A 12226-nucleotide genomic window follows, 5' to 3' on the forward strand; every position below is an offset into this window, starting at 1 on the left:
ACTCATTTCAAACAATATGTCCTCTGTCCTCTCTTCCATCTAAGTGGAGGGCAGCGTGGGACCCTGTGACCAAACAGCTCCTGGGCTCTCTAATAGCCCACAACCCTCAAATAGACCTCGTCTGAGACCTTAGCACACTCACTCCCTCCAATGAGTTGTGACACATGTCAGCCCAACAGGAGGTCACATGTACAGATGCCACGTAAAAACCATGACACCAGCAGCCGAAATGGTTTCCTTTTTTGTTTATAATTTTTGGCAAATGATTTGGCTGTCGTTCATTCCAAAAGGAACTGATGGCTGTTGGACATGCTTTGAGGGGAATTCTTGAGGACCAAAAAAAAAAAACAACAGGCGGGGGGCCTTCAGACTAGCTGGTTCACAACTGGCAGACCCCAGGGCTGCGGACTAGGCGACTGCTGGGCGCAGGGCAGAAGAGCTGTGTTTGCAGGGATCCTCCGTCAGCCCATGTCCCTCACTCCGGGGGTCGCACATGATTCCATCACAGTGGGAAGACGAAGCGGGGGCTCTGGGCGGCCGGCATCGCCAGTCTCCTGGCCTTTCCCCTGACAAATCTGACGCAGTGGGTCTCTCAGAGGGGTTAGTGGGACCTTCAGGGGGACGGGATGCGCCAGCGTGCCTGGGCTGCCGGCCTTCCCCCGCACTCGGTTAAACTCCTAGACTCGATCGCTCGGCTTCCCTAGACGCCAGACGCCTAGGCCAGGTTATGTCCAGCAGGGGCGGCCGCCGGACCTGGGCCAGCCGGAGACCCGTCCCGTCCTAGGCCCCTCCCATGGCCCCGCCCACCACGGTAGCCGCGCCCCCGCCCAGTCTTGGGTTCTCGCGTACGCTGGCCCCGCCCTTGGCCCCGCCCTGACCGGAAGAACTGCCCGCAGCCGGCGCTTAAAGGGTCGGGAATGGGGGTGCCGACACCGCCTAGTTTGCTTTGCGTTCACTGAATCCCGGCCACCGCCGCGCTGTTGTCGCGGCCTCCACCCCCTCCCGTCCTCCGCCTGCTCGCACCGCCCCCCAGAGCCGGCTGGCCGGGACCGGAGCAGGGGCAGAGTTCTCGCCATGCCGACCCGGCTGCTGCTACTGCTGCTGGCGCTTCTGCTGCCCGGCCCCAGGGTGAGTGACCGGGAATTGTGGGGTGGGGGGACATCTCTGGGCACGCCGGGCTCCAGCCGGTAGCTCATCGGCGGCGTCTTGAGGTCCCATGCGCCCCGGCTGAGACTCCGGCCGGGCGTAGGAGGAGGCGCCCGGCGGGGAGCGAACGCCTTCTGGCTGGCCGGAGTGACGGCCGTGGCCGGCCCCGCCGAGGCGCACGCCACCCGAAGGGCCTTGCTGGCCAGCGCGGCTGTCACGAGCAGTGCCTCTCCGGGCCAGCCTTGTGCCCAACTTTGTGTCGCCCTGGCGGCACTTCGGGGTCTCCAGAAGGCCACCTGCCGGACCTTCCACATAGGTGGGCGCGGGCTCTGCCTGGCGGTGGCAGTGGAGAAAGGACTGAAAGGGCCCTGTTACCGAGGGGCTAAGGAATGTCTTTACGTTTACGGTCCTGGTGGGAACTTTTAATGTGAGAGAACTTTGGGGAACGAATGCAGTCAGAAGATAGTAAGCATTTTTACCCAAGAGTTGATCCTGCTTACCTGTCTTACGTTTTTGGTATTGTGTACACCAAGATTTCGTTAAACAAGTTAAAGCTGTGGGAATTGGACTCTTTTTAAGACTCCATATGGGACAGCGGTGAAGCTGCTTCAAAACTTTAAATAAAAGACTGCCTCCTTATGTGAGAACACTGTGGGGCTGTCCGAAACGTCGCTCATCTTTTTTTTTTTTTTTTTTTTAAATTATTTTTAGAGAAGCTCCTGGTTTACATTTACTTAACTGTTTAAGACCTTCAACTCTGGCTGTGGATTTGGGCACCATGGCTGGGAGGACATTTTGTGGACAGACTTAGGTTTTTTTTTCTTCTGGTTGGAAGGAACTAAACTAGTAAGTGTTTTTAAAAAAAGAAAACGTATCATTCAGGATGTGGGTAGGGTATATTGGTGCAAGTTCTGTTTAATGACCCCCACTGTGTGCTCTTTAATATGGATATCATGTGCCAGGTGTCCCGGTGGAAAATTAACATATGTATACCTGAGTGCCACAGCATGAACTCGTTGGAGATTATGCATTTTAGATAAATAATACTACATGCTCTTGGAGTAACAAGGATTTGGAAACAGCTGGAAGAATATATAAGGTTACCCTTTTCACATTCTTTTTTTTTTTTTTAAGAAAATTTGTGCACATTTCACAACAGAACTTGTGTAAGTTAATTTTTTCTTCTAATTTAAAAAAATCCACTTTCACAACTAGGGTCGGATTTTGAACTTGAATGCCACATCTAGGATTGGTTAACTGTTGCCTGGCATCTGATCACAAATAAGATTATAAACGGAAGGACCATATGTATGGCGTGGAAATTGATCATTTCGAATAATGAAGGCCAAGGTGTATATGGTTTTCTTTGCCACCTATTTCCATGCTGTTCTATCAGTGGAGTCTAGTGTTTTAGTTATTGAAAAACTTAGGCTTAAACAGCTAAAAATAACTATTTAGCTTTAGTTGGTAATATAGTTTCAGTTCATGTAAATATTTGCAAATTGTATTTGGAAATCTAAAAACTTCTCAGAGTTCATGGTAAAATATTCCAGACCCTTATCAAAAGGTTATGTTTTAGTGTAACTACTTTTTTAGGTAAAAGGTCAGAATTCACTTCAGTAAAAATTTCAATCCCTAAACATAGTGAGAATTCTTACTTGAAAACTCTAAATGGAACCCTTTGCAAAGTGTGCAGTTAAACTAGGTGGCAGTGATGTTGTGTAGAATGCACGGGCTGTAAAATTAAACAAACATGAGTTCTGACTGGTCACTTGCTAGTTTTGTCCTTGGGCAAGTTATTTTACTTCTTAGAGACTCTGTTTGCCCCTATATGCAACGGGGACAGCTAACACTAACACTCCTGGAGTCACCTTACACATCATAGATGATATTGTAAATTTATTCTCCTTACCCTCCCCCCCTACACAGGTGCTTTTTACTCTGTCTTTTTTATACTGTATGTCTGCAAGGAACACTTTTTTTTATGCTGCTCCTTTCTTTCTTTAAGATTTTATTTATTTTTAGAGAGAGGGGAAGGGAGGGAGAAAGAGAGGGGGAGAAACATCAATGTGTGGTTGCCTCTCACTTGGCCCCCCGAAGGGGACCTGGCCCGCAACCCAGGCATGTGCCCTGATTGGGAATCGAACCTGCGATCCTTTGGTTTGCAGCCCGCGCTCAATCCACTGAGTTACATCAGTCAGGGCTGTTTCTTTTTGATTGATGAAATAACTACAGTATTGGAGGCAATACTGTGATTTTCTTTCAATGTGTGTCTCCTTGAGCCAGACATTAACTCATCGTGGGCTGCAACTCGAGGCTACCAGATCAAAAATGCAATAACATCAGTGTGATTAAGGATTTGAGGTTGTTAATCCCAAATGTGCTTATTCAGTCAGGGAGTGTTCCCCTCCTTCCCAGGCCCGGATCTTGTACTTAATGTTGGTTTGTGTCATAGCATCACTGTCGTGTAGTCCTCATCTTACCGTGTTGAGGGCCCCTTCTCTCAAGTGCTAAGGAGTTCTGGGGCACGTGCGGCAAAATAATTCCTTCAGTTATAATATATACAGTTAGTTTATTCAGCCAATTAAATGAAATTTTTTTTCAATTACAGTTGACATACAGTATTAGTTTCAGGTGTACGACATAGTGATTGGAACCAGTGTTTGGTTGTGGAGCAGAATAAAAAATGTCACTGATGATTGAGGACCGTGTGTGTATGGAAACACACCGAAACTATCATCTGAGACATGGGCCTTAACTCGAAATGTCCTTGCTCATTATGTATTCTCATGGTGATCACCTGTGTGAGTTATCCTAATAGGAGACGGCAAGTGTTTATGCTGAGGCCACAGGAAGAATGTTTCGTGTTATCAGGGCTGCTAATCATGAAATGAGACTAGTTGTGCGCGTGTCTGTGTGTTATTCCATTAACTCGCCTGCCCACCGGGCTTTCCACAGTAGCATGGTTTCTTAGAGCCCAGGAGAAAATGTGTAGGGGAGGTCCTTTTGGGAGAGTTCAGTGGTAGACCACATTCCAGAATAGAGCTGCGCAAAGGTTTCTCTGCATCTGGGCAGAATAGCACCACCTGCATGGGCCTGGGGGATAGAGTCATTTGCCTTCTCAGAGTCTGACTCCATGACTCTGTTTTTCTGGTTGAAGAATCATTGGAAACCTCTTTGGTTTGGGGATCCAAAATAATCTTTCAGTTCAATATCATGGATGTTTTATAATGAGCAAATGTTGTCCCTAAAGAGATGATATAGGGGAGGAAAGCCTAATGTATCATTTTAATGGATTACATTTTTATTATGCATGTATAACTCGGGGCCTGTAACCTAGCAATATGATTAGAATGTGATACTGGCTTAAAAAGCAGGGGCGGTGAATCATGGTCCATGAATAAGAAACATGCTGGTTGAATGTATTTTCCAGGGGCTGGCGATTTTTTTTCTACCTTTATCTTTGTCTATATCCCATGTTTGCTGGCCTGCCACAAAGCAACACACTCTCAGAGGTATTTAAATGAGACTAACGAGATACAGATTGGGAAAAGTAGGACTTTAAAAGGTGATCATAAGCTCCTTGTTTCATTTTTTTAAAAATTTAAGTTACATTTACACTGTATCGCTTCTGATTATCTTATGATCCTTGTTCATATACAAACACACAAATACAACAGTGTAAAAACCTGTGTTTATCTTTGTGCTCATTTTTTTCATGGAATGTTTACCATAAAACCTGTTAGAAAATGTTCTGAGTACACCCTAGCATTTGTCACTTTTAGTAGCACTTTAGTAAACTATCACCCATTCCCAAAGTGTTTGAGCTTCCTGTGCCCAGCCCCTGGTTGGGGCACCAGGCAGGTAGACGTGGTGGCAAGCTGTGCTTTGCCTGGTGATCACCCTGCTGAGGTCATATGGATTGTTTGCAGTTTTTCCACTATCACGAAAGGCGTGTTACCTTTTTCAAATCTTGTATGTGTTTAGTGCTTTCTGAATGATAACATGGGAAAATTTTTGTATGACAGCATGGGAAGATTTGTTTAATCCCTGAAAATAATCATACTCATTGTAGAAAAGTTAGAAAGCAAAGATAAATCTAAATTAAAACAAAACTTCCTATAATCCTACTACCCAAACATTACTGCTATTAACGTGTTTTAAAAATTGATTTTTAGAGAGAGAGAAGCATTGACTTATTGCCCCACTTATTGATTGCTCCACTTAGTACTCATTTGTCAATTCTTGTGTGTGCCCTAACCAGGGTTTGAACCTGCAACCTTGATGTATTGGGATGACGTCCTAACCACTTAGCTACCTGGCCAGGGCTCTATTACCATTTAACAGCTTTATTGAGATATAATTCACTTATCATATAATTTACCCATTTAAAATATACAGTTCAGTGGTGTGCAGTTCACAGAATTGTGCAACCGTCACCACAATCAACTTCATAACACTTTCATCATCCCCAAAGAAACTTCAAGCACATTAGCTGTCTCTCCCATTTCTCACAAACCTCCCAGCCCCTGACAACCACTAATCTACTTTGTATTTATTAGATTTGCATATTCTGGACATTTCATAAATGGAATCATACCCCATGTAGTTTTTCGTGACTGGCTTCTTTCACTTAGTGTAATATTTTCAAGGTTCATCCAGGTAGTAACGTGTATCAATGTTTCATTTCTTTTTATTGCTGATAATACTCCATTATATGGTCACACCACATGTTGTTTATCTATTCTTCAGCTGATGGAATGTTTGAGTTTTTTCTTCCTTTTGACTATTATGAATAATGTTACTATGACCATTTGTATACAAATTTTTGAATGGCCATATATATATATTTTCATTTTTCTTGGGTATATACCTAGGACTGGGATTTCTGGGTCACATGGTAACTGTATATTTTACTTTTTGAGGAACTGCCTGACTGTTTTCTCCAGGAGCTGCACTATTTTAATTCCCACCTGCAATGTAGGAGGGTTTGACTGTCTCTGCATTCTCACCAACACTTGCTATTATCTGTCTTTTTGATTATAGTTCTCTTAGTGGGTGTGAAGTGGTAACTCATTATGGTTTCGATTTGCATTTCCCTAGTGGCAAATTTACTAACACCTTGATATGTATCCTTCTAGACCTTTTTTCTCTTGCATGGATAATACATTTCTTCCCTAAACTGGAACATATGACAGATCTTTCTATCTGTGTCAATACATTTAATTCTGCAACATTATTCTCACTGGCTGCGTAATACTTTTTTGAATAGATATACCATAATTTGTGCAACCAGGTGGATATTGAGGCTGTTTTTAATTTTCATTACTATGAAGGACATGATAAACCTTCTTGTTGTTAAAATCTTGAAGGCATCTTAAGTGCTTAATCACTACCTTGGGGTAAATTCCTAGAACTGGAATTCGTTATCCAACGACCTCTTTTATAGCCCCCTCCCCCACCTCCCAAACAGTATTGGATATTTTAAAAAGCAACAAAGCTCACCTTTAATTGGGTTTATAATAGCCATTTTAAAGTAAGCTGTTTTCACCTTGGCTGGTGTGGCTCAGTGGATTGAGGGCCGGCCTGTGAACCAAAAGATTGCTGCTTTGATTCCCAGTCAGGGCACGTGCCTGGGTGGTGGTGGGCTAGGTCTCGGGCTAGAGAGCTGAGCAGTTTCTCACACTGTTTCTCTCCCTCTCTTCCCCTCTCTCTAAAAATAAATAAATAAAATCTTTTTTTTTAAGATTTTTATTTATTTATTTTTAGAGATGGAAGGGAGGGAGAAAGAGAGAGAGAGAAACATCATTGTGCGGTTGCTGGGAGTCATGGCCTGCAACCCAGGCATGTACCCTGACTGGGAATTGAACCTGCGACACTTTGGTTCGCAGCCTGCGCTCAATCCACTGAGCTAGGCCAGCCAGGGCAATAAATAAAATCTTTTAAAAAATAAAGTAAGCTGTCTTCTTTTAGCAGTATGGATTTTAAGTGAAAATGAAAGATTTTGACTTTGTTTTGCCTATATTTTGAAGACATAAATAACCATAGCAGCCTCTGGATGGCACCTGATGTACCAAGAGCGACTGAGAAAATGTTCTGCTCTGACTCGTTCAGTGACTTGTCTGCAGGGCACGTGGGTCCTGCGGCGGTTTCACATCAGCTCGGTGGCAGATGTGGCTCCTGAGAGCACCCTCAGACACCTCAGGGTGATTTTTGAGTTTGGTTTCGAGGGTAGCCTGCCTCCCACAAACAAGATTCTTTCTATAGTTGGTTGTTGGGCCATTTACAATTTTTGCCTCAAGACTGTTGGTAAATCAAGAGTTGATGCATCTTTTGGAGGCTGCTCTTTTTAAAACACACAGCTTGTCCGTACAGCTGTTTTTCCCGGGAGGATGACAGCGCCACCTGGCAATAACACACTGCCTTTGGTGCTTTCTTGTTTTGTTTTGTTTTTCCCACAAACATACCTAAACTTGTGCATCCAAAGGAATGTTGTCTCTTTCAAAACAATCTCCCCTTAGTCTTTTTCTTTTTAAGTTTGTTTGCTTTTCAGTACTTCATTGAATAATTTATTTAATCAATAATTCAACTTTAAAACGAAAAAGGAGCCCCAAAGAAGAAAAATATGTACTCTTAAGCCCATTATCCTTACACAACTTAAAAGATTTCCCAATTCCTTCCGATCTGTGCTTGAATATAACTTTTATGTGCTTCACACTGAAGTTTTGATGAAAACTATTATTAGTCAGCTTGAGTGCACAATTTACTGGGGGCACTTGGATATGATTTTCGGTTCTTAAAAACCAACTATAGACTTTCTAGGGTATTCAAAGGTATATTCTTTGAAGGGAATTTGCAAACAATTCCTGAAATATTGTGAGCAATGGGAGCCTGTGTGAATAAATGTGTAAATGCCTCCCAAGGTGACCAGAGCATATTAGACAGTTGGAGGGGATCTCGCTGGTCTAATCCAATGAGTCTCAGTATTCCTCCCCCACCCTGCCCACCAGAGGGAACCGAATGTGTGGCCCTCAGTAACAGTGGGCGCACATTAGAGCCTTCGAGAGTGGTGTTTGGGGCACATGCGTCCCTCTCCCAGCCATCATCTTCCCCTCCCATATTGAAAGATGACTGCCCTTCTCTGTTCCCCAGAGCAGGTGAAGAAGCTGAGGCCAGAGAGGGTCATGCAACCTTGGACCTGTTCAAGGTTGTGCATCATTGGCAGAACTGAGCCTTGAACCTAATCCTCCTGCTTCTCTTTGAAGAGCAGACCCTGCGGTGCTTATGTTCTGGTGCATTTGTTAGAACAAATCAGTCCATCTACTGCAGCCACACCCTGAGGAGGTAACCCCATCAAGTTGCAATGAGAGATGGGATCTAGAGAGGAACCGGAAAGAGAAGAAAGTAGCTTTGTAAGCTTCAGGAAAATGTTCAGATAATGTTATTCCTTCTGCAAGAGCTGTAGCCTCTTACCCTTTGTTTCAGTAGGAAAGATGGAGCTTTAAGCTGGAAATGCTGCCTTCACCTGAGACTCTCCATCACCATGACTGACCATTCTGACTGGAGCCAAATCCAGCTGTGATCTCAGAGAGAGGAGATTAAGAGACCCTTAAACCTAATTCACAGTTAAAGCTCTTTTTTTTTGCTTGAGGTCTAATAATATCCAAGCAGGTGCATGTTGATCAGTAAGAGCTCACCCAGAAATATTTCTGAAATAGCAAAACTGTAAGTTCGTGTCTCAGAAGTCCTTAACCAGAGTTATTCTTCCATAGTACAGTCACCTCCTCAAGGAATCCTGAAAAGGCAGAACCCTCTGGTTATCGGGCTGGGCCTAGATGTTCGCCTTTGCAAAAATGCCCACCTCCCAAGTGGTCCGGTACCAGGGAGCACAGGGTCTGTGATGACGGGACCGGGAGTGACACGGTGGACCTTGGAGCACAACGGAGGAACCCAGGTTAGCTTAGGTGGGTCTCAGGAGTGAGAGAGGAGGGGGCCAGGAAGATGCCCTGGGGAAGGTGTTACACTTCTCTTGCTAGTTTGTCCTAGAAAGCCGAGACCCTGTCTTGCTTGTCTTCGCATCCTCTGTGGCACTTGGCATGGCGAGCTGGCCATCCTCACTGCCATGGGCACTCAGCACATGTTGGTAGAAGTCCTCTTTGAGTCTTGTTCAGACCAACAAAACAAGGAGCTGTTTTATCAGGTGAGTGGTATGTGGATTTTTTTGTGGGGAGAGGAAGATGTTGTTGTAGCTGTAATCTATATTCTTTAATAGGATTGCATCAATAGTGTTTCTTTAGAACTTTTAAATTAATTTTTAGAGAGAAAGAGGAAGGGGGGGAGAGAGAGAGAGGAGAGAGAGAGAGAGAAACATTCATTATTCCACTTATTTATGCATTCATTAGTTGCTTCTCGTATGTGCCCTGACTGGGGATCAAACCCACAACCTTGGCGTGTTGGGACGACGCTCCAACCAAGTGAGCCACCCGGCCAGGGCAGCAGTGTTTCTTTCTGTGGAAGGAGAGGGGCTCCCAGGCTCTCTGCCTGGGTGCACAGGACCCACCGTGTGCGGCGCCCTCTCGATGGCCTCCTCCTCTCAGTAATGAGATTAATTTTAACATCTCCTGGCCCCGGGAGATAAATGATTTGTGATTATTCCAAGTCACTTTCATTTTTCACTCAGCATGATGTTTCACTGTTAAAAAATGAACCCTGAGCCAGGGTTATCCTCTTATGTATTAAACATGATTTCCGTAGGTAGTAGACTAATTTATAATTATAATTCAAAACCACCCCTTTCTCCGGTGGATTATTTCCACCCCCTCCACTTCCAAGGAGGGAATAATTGTGTGTCTGGGCTGCAGGAGTGTTTGTCACGGAAACTGAATTTTCTGCATGCATTTTTCTGAATAAACAGTGCCATCAGGTCCCCAGGACCTGACGGGTTTGCCAGCTGAGTCAGAGGAGTCTGGGCCCAAACTAAATCAGATCTCTTTTCTCCTGAAGCCCGTGGCCCGAGGCTCCTGAGGGGCCTCTAGGAGTGAGAGAAACACCTGCACAGAGGCTGCAGCTGCAGCGAGGAATGCATGACTTGAGGCAGCGCCCCTCAGCCCGCGCTGAATTAGTCACCAGGAGTCACCTGGGAGCTTTTAAAACACCCCATGCTAAGGCCCCACCCCAGGTGAATGAAATCAGAATCTTTAGGAATGGAGGCTGGCATTCTTTCTTTAAAAAAAATTGTTTTTTAAGTCCCAGGTGACTAATGTGCAGCCAGATTGAAACCATTAAGTAATTTCTCCTGGTACAGAGCAAATGCGTCTACCTGCACCCTGTGATAGCACAGAGCCCGGACTGGACTGGAGACAGCTTTGGGCTCACTTTATAGGGAACTGGGATCACTGCATTCTGCTGGTTAGCAGAATTAGAAATAGAGAGCCTAGGATTATATATTTTTTTAATATGCTATGTTATCCAACCCTTAAAAAGCAAGTAATTCTGGACTGATGGATTTTTTTGTTGTTGTTGTTTGTTTTTGAGAACTATCCATTCCAATTGCTTTTTTAAAAAAATATCAGCTTTAAGTAATAACTAGCCTTAATTCAAATACACTTAGTTACTGAATTATATGATGTTTAGAATTATTTAAAGTGACAGTTACCTTACTTATTGTTGCCTTCTTCATATCCATATGTTAAGGGAACTAAGAAATCAAAACTATTGCTTTCCAGGTTCCTTTATAGCACCCTCATGGGTGAAATTTATCTCTGAATTTTCAGAGAGCCTTCTGCAGCCAAAGTCAAGTAGCCAAGGGGTGTGGGTATGGAAAAAACTTGTGGAAGGAGTAAGTTTGATAGTTAAGATATAGGAATGAAGTATATAAACAGAAACTCTGTTATCAGGGTGAGAATGTGTGTGTTGGAAGCAAATCGTAGGAGGGGACAGTTTGTGAGGCTCACCTTCCCCTTTTCTGTGGGAACTCGATATCTGGGCAGCTACGAGCTCCATGGCCTGAGTGGCCTTCACGGCAGGTGCCTGGTTGGACGGCCTGACAGTACAGCGCAGTGCAGGATGCGGCCGGCCAGTGACCTCATGGGTGACTCAGAAAACCCCACCAGCTGGTTTAGGAACAAGAGGAAACACCGCTGAGTGTCACCTGGACTGGGCTGGGTCCAATCTAAAGCTCTGCTGGAACCGTGTTGAGAAACGCCAGTAGAATTGGAAGGTCACTGTTTGAAGCCAGGCACCTGACCCAGCAGGGCCGTGTTCCCCCTCCAGACTTGATACTGAAAGGAAATCCCAGGTGGCAGCTCCAGTTCTGCTCGTCCTGAGCAGATCATCAGCACAGTTTGTCATTGTAGCTGTTTTGAAGTGTAGATTATAGGCACAGTCCTTTGTTTTCATCTGTATTTGGACCCAACATAAAAATATAGTGGTGAGGGGTTCGATACTAGCTCGCTGGGAAACTTTGGGCAAATCAGTTATTTCGCCTGTTTCCTCATTGGTAAAACAAAGCCATGGGACTAGTAAATCTCTTATGTGGACCTATTTCTAAATGTCTTCCCAGATTCGGGACGCCATTTAGGCTAGGTGGCTAGTGCAGACAGCTTCATACTGACCTGGAGGTTGAAGATGGGAGGACTGCTTTGCTTTGGGCCTCCCAGCTTTCTTGCTCCTAAAGACTGGGATCCTTCTGGCATCCGTCCATTCATTCATTCACCAGTTTCACTGAGTACATGTTATACGCCAAGCACGGATTGAGGTGCCTAGGACACGTAAATGAACAAAACAAAGACTCGTTCCCACGTGGAACTTAATCTCTTTGGAGGAGACAGACAGGATATCGTGATAGATACATACAGAATGTGAGGGGATAAGATTCTATGGAAAGAAAGTAAGTAGGGCCTGTAGGGCCCAGCCAAAGCTGGGATTCCCCTGGACCACTGTACTCTCCCTAGCTGAGAGCCTCCCTGCCCTCCGAGTGGCACTGAGTGACTTCGTGTTGGGGTTAATATGCAGGTCCATACTACAGTTTATTTCTCTTCTAGTCTTCTTGAAGACTTTTTTTTTTTTTAAGTATTAGCAT

General features: G+C 44.7%; 1 protein-coding gene across 1 annotated transcript in view; it reads left to right on the forward strand.

The window, feature by feature from the left end:
• The first annotated feature begins 881 nt into the window (after positions 1–881).
• The window catches only part of ERN1 (endoplasmic reticulum to nucleus signaling 1), a 76234-nt gene continuing 64889 nt past the window's right edge, over positions 882–12226 (forward strand). The window contains exon 1 of the mRNA XM_045836331.1: positions 882–1128. Within this exon, the coding sequence (XP_045692287.1) occupies positions 1075–1128 (54 nt within the window). The 5' untranslated portion in view covers positions 882–1074. The remainder of the gene's footprint in view (positions 1129–12226) is intronic.

The sequence above is a fragment of the Phyllostomus hastatus genome, unplaced genomic scaffold, assembly GCF_019186645.2.
Source record: "Phyllostomus hastatus isolate PE091 unplaced genomic scaffold, TTU_PhHast_1.1 phas_contig_210, whole genome shotgun sequence".
NCBI classification, from domain to species: Eukaryota; Metazoa; Chordata; class Mammalia; order Chiroptera; family Phyllostomidae; genus Phyllostomus; species Phyllostomus hastatus.